The 15,955-nt window shown below is 47.0% G+C and overlaps 1 protein-coding gene across 1 annotated transcript in view; it reads left to right on the top strand.

Annotated features, from left to right (window-relative positions):
• The window catches only part of LIPC (lipase C, hepatic type), a 126,906-nt gene extending 113,559 nt beyond the window's left edge, over nucleotides 1-13,347 (top strand). The window contains exons 8-10 of the mRNA XM_016192681.2: nucleotides 4,483-4,600; nucleotides 8,895-9,113; nucleotides 13,217-13,347. Of these exons, the coding sequence (XP_016048167.1) occupies nucleotides 4,483-4,600; nucleotides 8,895-9,113; nucleotides 13,217-13,328 (449 nt within the window). The 3' untranslated portion in view covers nucleotides 13,329-13,347. The remainder of the gene's footprint in view (nucleotides 1-4,482; nucleotides 4,601-8,894; nucleotides 9,114-13,216) is intronic.
• The last annotated feature ends 2,608 nt before the right edge of the window (nucleotides 13,348-15,955 follow it).

Raw genomic sequence — 15,955 nt, 5'->3', positions numbered from 1 at the left:
AAGAAAGAAAGAAAGAAATGGAAGGAAGGAAGGAAGGAAGGAAGGAAGGAAGGAAGGAAGGAAGGAAGGAAGGGAGGGAGAGCCTTGGGAGAACTGTTAGTTTCTACTTGAGGGGGATTGGGACACAGAACTCTGGAGGTGGGAATGGTATGGCATTACACTCCTATTATGATTTTGTAAACTAATATTAAGTCATTAATTAAAAAATTAACTGAATTAAATAAATTAATGTTTAAAAACTTAAAAATAATGGCTGGGGAGAGAACTCCACTAGTAGGGCTCTGGATCTGCACGTTCTCCAGCGTTCAATTCCTTGGACTCTGCATGGCCCAACTGGTGCTCTGGCTTCTCTCTCTCTCTCTCTCTCTCTCTCTCTCTCTTTGTTTCATAAGTAATATGAGATTTAAGCACAATGTCACCGCTGAGCACCTCCCTAGTAAGAGTTTTTCTATTTTTTCTTCTTGCCTTTTCTTTTTTTTTTTTGTCACCAGGGTTATCACGGAAGCTTGGTGTCTACACAAGGAATCTGGGGCTCCTGCTGGATTTTTTTCTCCTTTCTTTTATTTGCTAGGTCAGAGAGAAATTGAGAGGGGAGTGTAAGATAGAAGCTAGAGAGAGAAAGAAAGAAAGAAAGAAAGAAAGAGAGAGAGAGAAAGAAAGAAACCTGCAGAATTTGCCTCATCACTCCTAAAGTTTCCCCCCTGTAGGTGGGGACTGGGGGCTTGCACCTTGGTCCTCGTGCTCCACCAGGTACACCACCACCTGATCCTTTTTTTTTTTTAATTTCTTTATTAGTGGATTAATGTTTTACATTTGACAGTAAATACAACAGTTTGTACACAACATTTTTCAATTTTCCACATAACAATACAACCCCCACTGGGTCCTCTGTCATTTTTTTGGACCTGTACTCTCCCCCACCCACCCCAGAGTCTTTTACTTTGGTGCAATACACCAACTCCAGTTCAGGTTCTACTTGTGTTTTCTCTTCTGGTCTTGTTTTTCAACTTCTGCCTGAGAGTGAGATTATCCCATTTTCATCCTTCTGTTTCTGACTTATTTCACTTAACATAATTTCTTCAAGCTCCATCCAAGATGGGCTGAAAATGGTGAAGTCACTGTTTTTAATAGCTGAGTAGTATTCCATGGTGTTTATATACCACCACTGGCTCAGCCACTCATCTGTTGTTGGACACCTGGGTTGCTTCCAGGTTTTGGCTATTACAAATTGTGCTGCTATGAACATAGGTATATACACATATTTTTGGATGGGTGTGTTGGGTTCCTTAGAATATATCCCCAGGAGAGGAATTGCAGGGTCACTGGGTAGGTCCATTTCTAGCCTTCTGAGAATTCTCCAGACTGTTCTCCACAAACGTTGGACCAATTTACATTCCCACCAGCAGTGCAGGAGGGTTCCTTTGACCCCACAACCTCTCCAGCATTTGCTGCTGTTACCTTTTCTGATGTCTGACATTCTCACAGGAGTGAAGTGGTATCTCATTGTTGTCTTGATTTGCATTTCTCTGACAATCAAAGACTTGGAGCATTTTTTCATGTGTTTCTCAGCCTTTTGGATCTCTTCTATCACCCGACCCCTTCTAATTCTTTTCTTAAGAGAGATAAAGAGAGAAGGAGAGCTAGAAAAAGGAGAGACACGATAGCATGGCTCTACTGTTCCTAGCGCTGCCAGTGCTCCTGTGTGGTGCTAGGCCTGAACGTACGGCTTCTTGTATAGTGAGCTCACTGTACCAAGTGAGCTCTCTGGAGCCTCCACACACACCCCAGAATTTAACCACAGATGAAGAGCAGTGTGAAGCAGGACTAGCCCAGGGGAACTATACACAAGGTGGGAGGGGCTGCTGAGCACAGCTAATCATGGGGTGAGGTTTCTGCTGAGTGCAACGCAGGATGGAACAGAGATAATGCTCTTGACCTCACCCTCCTCTATCTGGACTCCTGTTTCTGTCTCTGCAGCAGCCAGGGCCAAACGGGACCCATGCAGCAAAGGAGCTTGGAAGATGGGGACAGTGTCCCCATCCTGGGTGTCAGAGCTGGGCGGACGGTAGCTGAGAGAGCAGGGGTGGGTGCAGAGAGCAGAGTGGCCCTTCCCTGACTCAGTCTTGTTATACCAATCCAGAGCAGCATGTGTCAGATTCTGTGTATGCCCTGGGAGGCCCTCAGCACCCCAGGAAGCTCTTTCATCATTATTCCATTCATGAGAGGCTTTGATGCTGTGTGTGTCCAACTGGCTGTCACACAGGGAGCCCCTGGGGCTCTCTCTTAACTGCCTGTGACTTAACAGGAGCAAGAACATGACCCCTAGGTGACCCCTCCCCAGGGGAAGGCATGGCATGGACTTTGATGCTATGAGATAAGGCAGAAGGTCCCAAGAGTCACAGAGGTGACAGATTTTCTTGCCATAAGCTCTGCAAGCCTAGGATCACAGCTTCTCGTGCTTTCTCTCCTGCCACAGTTTGAAGACTCTCACTAAAATACATGCTTGATGCAGGAAATGTGAAATCGACAGAGCCAGGCCATGGCATACGCAGTTGAGCACACGTTACCATGAGCAAGAACCTGGGTTCAAGCACCCAGTCCCCATCTGCAGGGAGGAAGCTTCATGAGCACTGGGAAAGCAGTGCTGCGGGTGCCTTTCTGTCTCTTTCCCTCTCCCTCTTAATTTCTCTCTGTCCTATCAAAAAAAAAAAAAAAACTGTCAGGAGCAGTGGATTCTTCAGCAATAATGATCCCGGTAGTAATGTCAAAAAGAAAGAAAGCACACAGCATGAAACTCATGGACTGGCGTAAGGATCCCGGTTAAAGCCCCCAGCTCCCCACCTGTGTGGGGGGGGGGTGCTTCACAAGTGGCGAAGCAGGTCTTTCTCTCCCCCTCTCTGTCTTCCCCTCCTCTCTTGATTTCTCTCTGTCCTGTCCAACAACAACAGCAATAACAATGCTAACAACAAGGCAACAAAAATGGGGGGGGGGGGAATGGCCTCCAGGAGCAGTGGATTTGTAGTGCAGGAACCAAGCTCTCGTAATAACCCTGGAGGCAAAAAAAGAAAGAAAAAGAAAAAGAAAGGAAGGAAGGGAGAGACAGAAAGACAAGATAGTGGGAGAGAGAGAGAGAGAATGGCCACCAGGAATGGTGAGTTCATAGTGCAGGCAACCAAGCCCCACCAGCAAACCTGATGGAGAGGAAAAAAGGAAGGGAGGAAGGAAGGAAGGAAGGAAGGAAGGAAGGAAGGAAAGGAAAGGAAAGGAAAGGAAAGAAAGGAAAGGAAAGGAAAGGAAAGGAAAGGAAAGGAAAGGAAAGGAAAGGAAAGGAAAGGAAAGGAAAGGAAAGGAAAGGAAAGGATAGGAAAGGAGAGAAGTGGTAAAGGTGTGGAATTGGCAAATGAAAAAAAAAGGCATAGTCCTCTCTCCCCCTCTGGAGATGAGCAGGAGCCCCCCTTGTGCGACCCCAGCCCCCCTTGTGTGACCCCAGCCTCCTTCTGAGTGTCCCGTCGGCTAAAGTCCAGCTCACATTAGATGAGTGCTCTGTCCTGATTTGCATGCAAGCTTCCCCTTTCTCCTCCTTCTTTCATGAGCACAGCAACTGTTCCAAAAATAGCTTGTGATGACTTCATAAGAGAGCATCACACGGCCGGGAACTCAGACGAGAAATTAGCAGACGCGCCTCTGGTTGCAGCCTGACTGCTAAGCCACCGACCAGCTATGAACTTTCTGGGACCCCGGGGCAGGAAAACGCAGGTCTCTCCAAAAGGTTCTGTAGAGAACCAGGTGATAAGGGCAGAGAACTGTCAGCTCAGGGTCTGGGGTGAGCGGAGGTTCTCCAACAGCCATTATCCTTCCTCCACAAACATTCCAGCTATTTAGAGTGCTTCTCCGAGTGGTTGGTTGGTTGGTTGGTTGGTTGGTTGGTTGGTTGGTTGGTTGGTTGGTTGGCTGCTTTACCCTAAGGCAGTGCACACCTTACCATGTACAAGGCCCCAGGTCCAAACCCTGACATCAAATGAGAGCATTGTGGAGCCAGGGGTGAGTGGTCCATGGATGGTGGAGCAGTGCTATGGTTTCTCCCTGTCTAAAATGAAAAGAAATTAAAATTTTAAAAAGCCGTGGAGTAGAATCACATGTGCAAAACACACACAGGGTTAAAAACATGATATTCTAGGGGTCACGTTACCATGTATAAGGACTCAGGCTCGAGGCCCCAGTTCCCATCTGCAGAAGGGAACCTTCACAAGTGGTGGAGCAGTGAGGCAAGTGTCTCTCCTTCTCTCTGTCTCTCTATCTCTCTGTCTGTCTCTCTATCTCTCTGTCCGTCTCCCTATATCGAAAAAGAAAAAAGAATCAAAGCAATATGAAAAAATATATATATCGAAAAAGAAAAAAGAATCAAAGCAATATGAAAAAAATAATAACGAAACCATGACATTTGAAATTCAAAGCTCTCCTCCCCGCTCCCTCCTGCTCCAGTTTTTCACTACCAGTTCAAGATGCACTTCATCAACCAGATTGAGACGCCAGTAGAACCAACCTTCACCATGTCACTCTTCGGGGACAAAGACGCAGTGCACAAGATCCCCATCACTCTGTGAGTACCAATGACCACGGTCCCTGTGGCACAGGTAGGTTGAGTCCCTCTGGAGATGTCCTCTGATTCCAGGGCTCAGGCCAGATGCCACCAGCTCTCCTCAGCCCCTGAGAACCCCACCCCAACCACCCAGGCAGATGTGAGAGTCACCCATGCCCTGGGGAGCCTTCACATGCACCCACATGTCCCTGCATCATCGGGAGGTCACACGGCATGTCCTGCAGGGGAGGGGGGAGTGAGCACTAGAGCAGCAAAGCCCTCTGTGCCTTTCCTGCAAGTTCTGAAAAGCATGGCCTAGAAATGACAATGATGCCACTGGTTCTACACACACACACACACACACACACACACACACACACACACACACACTCCACTGGGCTCCTCCTGGGAAGCAGCATTAGTCCTTCACCCCCTACAGGGACAGTCCTTGGCTTCCCTACAGTTGCCCCAACATTTATTTATTTAGAGAAATGGAGGGTTGAGGGGAGGAGATAGAGAGGGAGAGAGAGAGAGAGGAAAAAAAATAATAGCAGCCATGCTTCACTGCTTGTGAAGTGTCCCCTCTGCAGGTAAGAGCCAGGGACTTGAACCCAGGTCCTTGCACACTGTAATATATATGCCTAGCCTGGCCTGGCCTGGCCCCACCAAGGTTTCTTAAACGCAGTGCCAGAGAATGAGCCCAGGGCCTCTGCAAGCAAGATACCATGAAGTGGCTTCACTGACCCAATTTTCGTTTTTAAAATTACCACCAGGGTTATCACTGGAGCTCAATGCCAGCACAACAAATCTAGTGCTCCTGGTGGCCATTACTGTCCTTTTTTTGTCTCCTTTCTGTCTATACATTGGATAGGACAGAGAGAAATTGAGAGGGGATGAGAGGGGATGAGGGAAATAGAGAAAGAAAGAGAAAGAGAGACATCTGCAGACCAGCTTCACCACTCGTAAAGCTTCCCCCCTGCAGGAGCAGGGACTCAAACCGGGGTCCTTGTACATGGTAATGTGCGTGTGCTCAACCAGGTGAACCACCACCTGCCCCCCCACCCGCACCCAATTTTTTATTCTTCTTATTTTAGACGGGGAGGGAGAGGGAAGAGAGGGAGAAGTTGACAAAGAGAGAAGAGACAGACACTGCAGCACACCATCCACTGAGCTCTCCCTATGGCATCTATGGTGTTCCTATGTGGTACCAGGTCTCAAACCCAAGACCTTGTGCATAGTAGGCAGGCAGTCTACTGGGTGAGTTCCCTCTGGCCCTCCCACCCTTAGTTCTTTGATCACCCTGCCAATTCAGTCATTCAGCTGGGGCCTGCTATGCTCTGCAGCAGGGGTACAGAGGACCCAGCCTCGAGGGGTGAGTAGAGCTTGAAGATCCCTTTACCACACCCACAGGGAAAGCTGCAGTGAGCTGAGCTGGGGTAGCCTCTTCTGTCACCCCTCACCCCCACAGCCCCCCACCCAGCATTACCTGTGCCCTGTCCCGGGTCTCTCCCCAGACGATGTTCCAAATAGCAGAAAGGAACGGACTGTGGGGACATCTTTTTTTTTTTTAATTTCTTTTTTGGGGAATTGATTTTTTTTTTTAATTTTTTGTTGTTGTTGTTGGATAGGACAGAGAGAAATGGAGAGAGGAGGGGAAGACAGAGAGGGGGAGAGAAAGATAGACACCTGCAGACCTGCTTCACTGCCTGTGAAGTGACACCCCTGCAGGTGGGGAGCCGGGAGTTCGAACCGGGATCCTTTTGCAGGTCCTTGCAATTGCGCCACCTGCGCTTAACCCACTGCACTACCGCCCGACTCCCTGGGAAATTGATATTTTACATTCAACAGTAAATGCAATAGTTTGTACATGCATAACATTTCTCAGTTCTCCATATAACAATACAACCCCCACTAGGTCCTCTGTCATCCTTCTTGGACCTGTATTCTCCCCACCCACCCACCCCAGAGTCTTTTACTTTGGTGCAACATGCCAATTCCAGTTCAGGTTCTACTTGTGTTTTCTCTTCTGATCTTGTTTTTCAGCTTCTGCTTGAAAGTGAGATCATCCCATAGTCATCCTTCTGTTTCTGACTTATTTCATATAACATGAATTTTTCAAGGTTCATCCAAGGTTGGTTGAACACGGTGAAGTCACCATTTTTAATAGCTGAGTAGCATTCCATTGTGTATATAGACCACAACTTGCTCATCTGTTGTTGGACACCTGGGTTGCTTCCAGGTTTTGGCTATTACAAAGTGTGCTGCTAAGAACATATATATACACACATCTTTTTGGATGGGTGTGTTGGGTTCCTTAGGATCTATCCCCAGGAGAGGAATTGCAGCATCATAGGGTAGGTCCATTTCTAGCCTTCTGAGAATTCTCCAGACTGCTCTCCACAGAGGTCAGACCCACTGACATTCCTATGGGGTCACCTTAATGGCTTACAATTCCGTGTGGAAAGCTGGGGATGAAGCCTAAAATCTGCACGTAAAGGTTGCTCTAGACTGGCACAGCCTTCCGCTGTTTTCTTTCTGACATATTTTGTTGTTGTAATTAGAAGCTTCTATCTTCTATGGAGAGAGAGAAAAAAGAAAGAAAAAAAAGTATCACTCAAGAGAGGACTGTGGTGTATTCTCCTGTGTTGGTCTAGTCCGAGAGTCAAAGGGTGCCAAGGCTGTTGCCAGAGCCCCACTCTGGGTGGGGCAGGTTTTTCAGACGTATCAGCCTAGAAGCCACCACATCCCACCTGCACAGCATTAACTAGACTCATAACCGCAAATCTCCCAGAGCCTCTTTTGCACCAAAGAACATCCTGCCTTCCCTGCTAGTACTGGTCTCTTAACCTTTTGATCCAGATCCACCCATCACTGCACCAATAGTCTCTCCAACACCCGCTGGGGGAAAGACAGCAGTAAATAAATAAATAAATAAATGCCCCCCAAGTCCTCCTGGAACACCTGAAGCATTGCAAATTTGCCCCAGAATCACTTGGCCGTGTTAGAAGTAAATGAATCGGTTCACTCCAAGAACTAGACTTGACTGCGCAAGGATCCAGGTTCGAGCCCCCGGCTCCCCATCTGCAGCGGAGTCGCTTCACAGGCGGTGAAGCAGGTCTGCAGGTGTCTGTCTTTCTCTCCCTCTCTCTGTCTTCCCCTCCTCTCTCCATTTCTCTCTGTCCTATCTAACAACGACATCAATAACAACAATAATAACTACAACAACAATAAAAAAAAAAGGCAACAAAAGGGAAAATAAATATATAAAAAAAGAGATGGTCTCAAAAAAAATAGACTTGTAAGACTTGAAGAAAGGCATTAAACAAGATATTTATTTGATTCTGTCAAACTGGGACCTGGCCCAGCCGGGATCATCCATATTTGCAAGCACCAGCTTGAGGTAACACGGATTTATTCAACAAGATCCCTCCATCAGTTTCCCCATTGGCTGGGTACCTTGGGAGTTCACAAATCTAGTCTGGGTGGCGCCTAAACAGAGAAAGAACAGTCTTTTCACATCTTTCCTTCATTCCTTAGTTATTTAGTTACTGATGGGAGGAGGTGTCTCCTGATCTGAGGTTAGGTAACTTGGGGCGGAGACCTGTCTTGTATGATAAGCTATTTGTGAAGCGCGTTGATAAACTTACCTCCTGGTCTAGGCCCCTATGAAGGAGAAAACACTAAGGCAACACAGGTCTTTCTCAGACCCTTTATTTATTTTATTTTATTCTTTATTATCTTTATTAGATAGAGACAGCCATAAATTAAGAAGAAGGTGGAGAGAAGAAGAGGCAGAGAGAGACAGGGCAGCCCTGCAGCCCTGCTTCACCACTTGTAAAGCTTTCCCCCTGCAGGTGGGGACTGGGGGCTTGAACCCAGGTGCGCTCAACCAGGTACACCACCTCAGACCCTTTATACTTTGAAAATGAAATCGTTTTTATTTCTCTCTTCTTCTTTTTTGCCTCCAGTCACTTGGACTCAGTAAAGGCAATACAAACCCACTGCTCCTGGCAGATACTTTTTTTTTTTCCCATTTTATCGGATAGGACAGAAAGAAACTGAGAGAGGAAGGGAAGAAAGAGAGGAAGAGAGAAAGACACCTGCAGCCCCACTTCACCACTCATGAAGTGTCCCCACTGCAGGTGGGGAGCCAGGGCTTGAACCCGGATCCTTGCACGGGTCCTTGTGCATAGTGTTACATGGTCTCAAGCGGGTGCACCACCACCCGCCCCCCCTCCCATTTTTACTTCTCACAGTTGTGACACATGAGCTGACAGCTTTTTGTTGTTGTTGTTGCTTCCTTCGGGTCCCCAAGGGGCACGGGTATTACCAGGAACAAGACCTACTCCCTGCTCATCACCCTGGACGTGGATCTGGGCGAGCTACTCCTGATCAAGTTCAAGTGGGAAAACAGCGCCGTCTGGGCCAACGTGTGGAACACGGTGCAGACCATCTTCCCGTGGGGCAGCGGGTCCTCCTCCTCAGGTCTGATTCTCAAGAGCATCAAAGTCAAATCAGGAGAAACCCAACAAAGGTGAGTGCCCGCTCAGCCTCCTCCTTCTCCCACCAGGAAGCGTCCTGAGCTCACTGCAACTTAATGCTCCCATTTGTCTTGATGACTGAGCCATTATGTGCTGTGTCCCGGTGATGCCTCCATAATGCCCTGCTGTGTCCGGGTGATAGCACGCAGGTCTCCTCTGTCTCGAGGCTCCTGCAACCTGAGTGCAGTCAGCAGTCACTCTCCTCTAGTTGGAGGGTGGCGTCTGAGATGCTGAATCTCTAAAGCATTCCCAGGTGCAGCTGCTACCGGGGCTCCCCAAAGCACACTGGGAGTCCTGAGAGCCCAGCTCTGCACAGCCTGGGAGCCCCTCCCCCTGCTTTTTCCTTTTCTTTATTCAATATGACAAAGAAACTGAGAGGGAAAGGGAAGGTAGAGATGGAGAGAAACATCTGCAGTACTTGATTCAACCCTGCAGGTGAAGAGCCAGAGCTCAAACCTGGGTCCTTGTGCACGGTTGCATGTACACTCACCCAAGTGTATCACCACCAGTGCCCCCAGCCTGAGGGTCTAAGGAGAAAGACAGCCGTCCATTCAGGGTGGGGCTTGTGGGTAGCTCTGGGCTGGCTGGAGTCCCAGAAACAGAGAGAGAAAGGAGAGAGGCAGAGAGAGGAGAGAGGGAGGGAGGGAGTGAGGGAGGGGCGGAGGGAAGGAAGGAGAAAGAGAGAGAAAACATGCAGGGAGAATCTTGGGGTTTCTGCCTTAGCCAGTCTTGAGCTCCAGTTCTAATTCACTGCTTCCCACCCACGCAGCCTCAGAAAATGACTGAACCTCTCTGAGATTCTGCTCTCTAATGAGCGGGAATTATAGTATGTATCTCAGGAGACTAGTAGCAACTACTGATTTTTAAATATGCATAGTACAGAGAATTTTATTCCTAGGTGTCTTTCCTGGAGAAATAATTCAAGATGTCCATAAGGAATGTGTGTATCTGTGTGTGTGTGTCTGTGTGTGTGTCTGTGTGTGTGTGTGTGTGTGTGTCTGTGTGTGTGTGTGTGTGTCTGTGTGTGTGTCTCTGTGTGTGTGTGTGTCTCTGTGTGTGTGTCTGTGTCTGTGTGTGTGTATCTGTCTGTGTATAAATGCTGGTTGGGGAACTATTTGTAAATCATAAACAGCCGAGAAAACCCCAGTGCCGACTAATAGAATAGAAGGCCAGACACATAGGAGCACATATATACAATGAGCCGTGAAAATAGACTTCTATGTCACTATCTGAACAGGTCTCCAGGTTAGTTGATAATAAGGAAAAGTTTCAGGGGGAAAAATGCACGTGAAGATTTTTGTGCTTGCATGCGGGCATTGAGCTCTGTGTCACAGAAATATTACACACGTAGATCCATCTAGGAAGGCAGAGGCCAAGTTGCTGCAGGAGACCTCACGTCCCCCAAGTTAATATGGGGCTCTTGCCTGTATTAGCATGAGAATCATGAATTTGAGGCTGTGGCCTTTTAAGACTACCATAAATCTGACAAATATATATTAATTAAACGAAAACGGGGTTTTATTGCTTTATATTAGAGATGTGAAAAACAGGGCGGAGGGTAGATAGCATAATGGTTATGCAAACAGACTCTCATGCCTGAGACTCCAACGTCCCAGGTTCAATTCTCCGCACTACCATAGGCCAGAACTGAACAGTGTTCTGGTTAAAAAGAGAGAGAGACAGAGAGAGAGAGAGAGATGAAAAACACTCAGAAAAGAAATGCCCCACCTTCAGGCATTGTTTCCCCACAGCACCCCCGGCAGTCCAGCTCTCCTGTGTCCTCAGCTCAGCTCCACGCTTCCAGTTCCAATCGCACCCCCTTCTCCAGCTCTTCCTCCTTGCTGCTGCTTCTAGCCCAGAGTCAAAGGTCCGACCCCAGGTCCTCTCCTATCCAATCATTTCTTTGCCTTGCACTCTTCTTCTGGTGGGCCCTTTCTTTTCTTAGTTGCTTGGTGCCAGGAATTCTGGGAAATGTCATTCTCCTACATCCAGTTACACACCTTCATGTTTTAGGATCATGAAGCAAAGGTACAGCTTAAGAGTGACACAATCAAGAAAGCAAAGAGGAAGGGATACTGGGTAGAGGGCGATGAAGAAGGGGCAGTTAACAAACTTAATAGACCAAGGAGGTAGCACAGACTTAGCGCATGAGACTGACATATGAAAGGTCCCAGGTTCAATCCCCGTAGCTAGAACTGACTAGTGCTCTAGTAAAAAAATAAAACATATGTATTTTTCAATGTTATTTGACTTTCTATTGTTCTTTATTACATAAACTTTTCAAAAATGTATTTATAAATTACTTATGTATTTTTTAATTTTTAAAAAAAAGTGATTTAGGACCTTGGGAGCAATGGAAAAAACAAAGAAACTAGAATTCTCTGTCATGCAGGGGGGCTGGGCAGTGGCATAAAAGATAGCCAGCACACATTAGCATGTACAAGTATCCGGGTTCAAACCATCGGCCTCCACCTGCAGGGGGGAAGTTTCACAAAGAGGGGTGAAGCAGGTCTGCAGGCATCTTTCCCTCTCTCTCTCTACACACACACACACACACACACACACACACACACACACACCTCCAAAAGCAGTGGATTCTGTGCAGTTATGAGCCCCAACAATAACCCTGGTTGCAACTAAAAAAAAAAAAGTACTTTTAATACATTTATTTATTTATTTATTCCCTGTTGTTAAAATTCGGAGGCTCCAGCTGGCCAGGCTAGCTTCACGGGCGGGTAACAGAGACTTGAGGACACACGGCTGGGCAGGGAAGCTGTATTTCTTTATTTAGGAACAACGATTCATAAACTAAACCAAACTAATCACCAAACAGAACTCTGCTGCCTCCTTCCCCCGCGGCGGTGCCAAGAACTCTTGAACTCTGGAACTCTCGAACTCTCTCAGGGCTCCTTGGGGCGGGGACAAGCGGCCCGCGAAACTAGCAGGACTGAACCAATTTTCTTGGCAGGGGGAGAGCTAGAACAACCCAATGTAAAGCATACAACAATTCCCTTTTGTTGCCCTTGTTGTTTTTTATTGCCAGAGTTATTGTTGTTGTTGTTGATGTCATCACTGTTGGATAGGACAGAGAGAAATGGAGAGAGGAGGGGAAGACAGAGAGGAGGAGAGAAAGATAGATACCTGCAGATCTGCTTCACCACCTGTGAAGTGACCCCCCTGCAGGTGAGGAGCTGAGGGCTCGAACCGGGATCCTTACGCTGGTCCTTGTGCTTTATGCCACTTGCGCTTAACCCACTGCGCTACCACCCGACTCCCCCCAAAAAAGTGTTTTTAATTAAAAAAAAAAAAAATTCCCTGTGACCAGAATTTTTTTCCCAAGCAGGTAAAATTGACGTTACTAACACAGAATGGGAACTCAGGCCAGCATGGGGCACAGTCTGAGCAACACAGCGATTGTTCTCCAAGAAAACTCCAAAATACATAGAGCTATCTCCCTTCTTGGTCAGATTCTGCCCCAGGACTCAAGTGGCTGGGGTTGGTGACAGTGGCTGGTGCCCAAGGAAATATAAGAACAGTGCTGACACACTAGAGATTTTCCAAAAGGCTGAGGTTCCAGGCCTGCCTAGCGGGGACCAGCCTACAGGAGCCGGAAGTGTTGGCCCTGGAGTCGGAACCATGTGGTGAGAGAAACAATAGTCAACCTTAAAAATCTCCTGGGAGTCCTCTGAAAGGAGGACAGAGAGACTGCCCAAAGACGTTCAGATCTTAGAACAAAACAAAAGCACCCCAGGGAGCCTTCTGGGAAGCCTGACACCCACCACTTTCAGCAACCAGGCTTTTGTTTCTCTCTGACGTTTTGTGAAAATATTTGTGGACAAGGAAGCTAAAGAAACATAGCAGGAGGATTACACACTGACCAGGTGTTGAGCAAAAGAGGCAGCGCTATCGGGGGAGGAGGTGGGATATGGAGATTGGGCGGTGGGAATTGTGTGTCGTTGTACCCCTCCTATCCTATGGTTTTGTTAATTAATCCTTTCTTAAATAAAAAAAAAAAAAAAAAAAAAGAGGCAGCGCTCACTCGGGCTAAGCCCCGTGGAAAGCCTGACAACTGTGTTTGCTCTGCCTTTCTTTCCAGGATGGCCTTTTGCTCAGAAAACATGGATGACCTCCAACTCCACCCAACCCAGGAGAAAACCTTCGTGAGGTGTGAGACCACGTCCAAAAAAACAAAGGAAAACAACAGATGAGCTCTACAGAACAATGGGGGGGGGGCCATGGGGGGGGTGGGAGACACTAATTCATTCCTTCCCTGGAACGGGGTTGAGTTGGTGCCTTTTCTGGAAACCGACATTATACGAAAGACCTCCAGTAAAGCTTAGACTTAAAAGGAGAATGCATTTCCCCGTTGTAAACTGAGCCTTGAGACTCTATTATGTCACTCTATGCAAATATTAGTGTAACTAGAACCTTCCCAAGTTTTATCTTAAATGGCAACCTACGCAAATAAGTGCAAATGTAAAAGGCACGGTAGAGTCCTTCTTCTAAGGGAAAATCTCTTTTTACATTTAAGCCAGATTCCCTTGCTAGTTTATGCTGATCAGTTTTGTTTTTCTAACCATATTGAAGAAGGTTCGTCTTGATTATACAATTAGTGATTCCATAAAATGAATTCCCCGTTAATCACTAATTGTGTGTCCCAGAATCCACACCCTTCGTGGCAATTCAGCTCCTGAAAAGGAGAAAAATTCTAATTAAACTAATTGCTGCCAGATTCAAATCATGCACTCATTTTGTTGAGCCAAACCAAGGGAAGAATCTTTCTAAAACTACGAATGATCACAATGAAAGCTGGCAGATGGTTAGTCTTAACAATAGAACAGCCAATTAAACAAATACAAGATTCCTCTTATTATTATTATTATTTTTTTTTACCAGAGCACTGCTCAGTTCTGACTTATGGTGGTGTGGGGGATTGAACCTGGGACTTCAGAGTCTCAGGCATTACAGTCTCTTTGCATAACCATTATGCTATCTACCCCCACCCCCAAGTTTCCTTTTTTGAGAATGCCGGCAGCAGAAGGTAATGGGTGACTGGAGGACTTAGACAGTATCAGCTACCAAGGCTCAAATGTCCCAATTCGTGTACTCACGATGCTTTGACCAATATGTTACATGATGTGGCATCTAAGAAGATTTTAGATTGGGCTGCCCTTGAGGGAGGGGCTTATGGGAATTCCTACAAGAGGTACACACTCAGGCCCCCAGGTTCCAGATGCTACCATGATGCCAACCTGACCTCCCTGGGCAGAGGACCCCACCATGTGTCCTGGAGCCCCGCCTCCCCTGGCCCCTGCCCCACTAAGGGAAAGAGAGAGACAGGCTGGGAGTATGGATCAACCTGTCAATGCCCATGTCCAGCGGGGAAGCAATTACAGAAGCCAGACCTTCCATCTTCTGCACCCCACAATGATCCTGGGTCCATTCTCCCAGAGGGTTAAAGAATAGGAAACCTATCAAGGGAGGGGATTGGATATGGAGCTCTAGGGGTGAGCATTGTGTGAAAATGTACCCCTCTTATCCTGTAGTCTTATCAATATTTCCATTTTATAAATAAAAAAATTTTAAAAAAACTATGTACACACCATGTGGAGCACAGCTCCTGACTCACACGCCAACACCCAGAGCAGGGCCCACCAGGGCAAGTAGGAACAGACATGGCAAAGTGATGCCTACCTCTGGTGAAATCTAGTTAACATTCTCTTGCATGATTCACGGTTCATTTGCATTTCCCTGAAAAAGATTCATGAGGGGCCAGGTGATGGCACACCTTATTGAACACACATGTTACAATGCACAAGGACCCAGGTTCAAGCCCCTGGTCCCCACCTGCAAGGGGAAAGCTTCATGAGTGGTGAAGCAGTGCTGCAGGTGTCTCTCTCCCACTCTATCTTCCCCCTTCCTCTCGATTTCTGCCTGTCTCTAGCCAATACATAGATAATAGAAAAAAATTATTTAAAAAAAAGATTCATAAAACAGAAGGCTTTGAAAATAACAGAAATAGTAATGGGGGTGTGGATCAGCTAGAACTATCTCCCACTGTCCCAAATGGTAATCTTGTCTGTAAACATCTGACCACACTTTGAGGTCAAATGTGAGTCTGCCTAAAAATAATGGCTAATTATTAAAATGAGTGGCGGAGTCAGGCAGTAGTGCAGTAGGTTAAGTGCACATGGTGTGAAGCTCAAGGACTGGTATAAGGATCCCAGTTAGAGCCCCCGGCTTCCCACCGGCAGGGGGGTCACTTCTCCCCCCTCAGTCTTCCCCTCCTTTCTCGATTTCTCTCTGTCCTATCCAACAACCACGACAGCAAAAACAACAATAATAACCACAACAACGATAAGCAACAAGGGCAACAAAAGGGGAAAAAAATAGCCTCCAGCAGCAGTGGATTCATAGTGCAGGCACCAAGCCCCAGCGATAACCCTGGAGGCAAAAAAAAAAAAAAAAAATGAGAGGCATTTCCCATCCATTCCAAGGCACTGAGATTTACAACAGAGTCACACTTGCATACGTTGGCATACTTTACATCTAACTACCCAGAAGGCATTTATGAGCTCTTTGGGGGGCTGACAGACAGCTCACCAGGTAGAGCTCACAGGCTGCCATACATGAGGACCTGGGTTCAAGTCCCAGGTCAACACATGGGAACATCAAGCAAAGGGAACTATTCACAGCAACGGAGCTGTGCTGCTTTATCTCTCCTTTTCTCTCTTGTCTCCTTCTGTTTCTCACTTTCTATCTGCAAAGGGGTGGGAGGAATCACACAGGTATGGAGCTCCACCAAAGCCCTGTCAACAAAATAAATCAATTGAAA

This window comes from Erinaceus europaeus, chromosome 16, assembly GCF_950295315.1.
Source record: "Erinaceus europaeus chromosome 16, mEriEur2.1, whole genome shotgun sequence".
NCBI lineage: Eukaryota > Metazoa > Chordata > Mammalia > Eulipotyphla > Erinaceidae > Erinaceus > Erinaceus europaeus.
The sequence above is the reverse complement of the archived record's forward strand: the minus strand, read 5'-3'. Positions and strand labels throughout refer to the sequence as shown.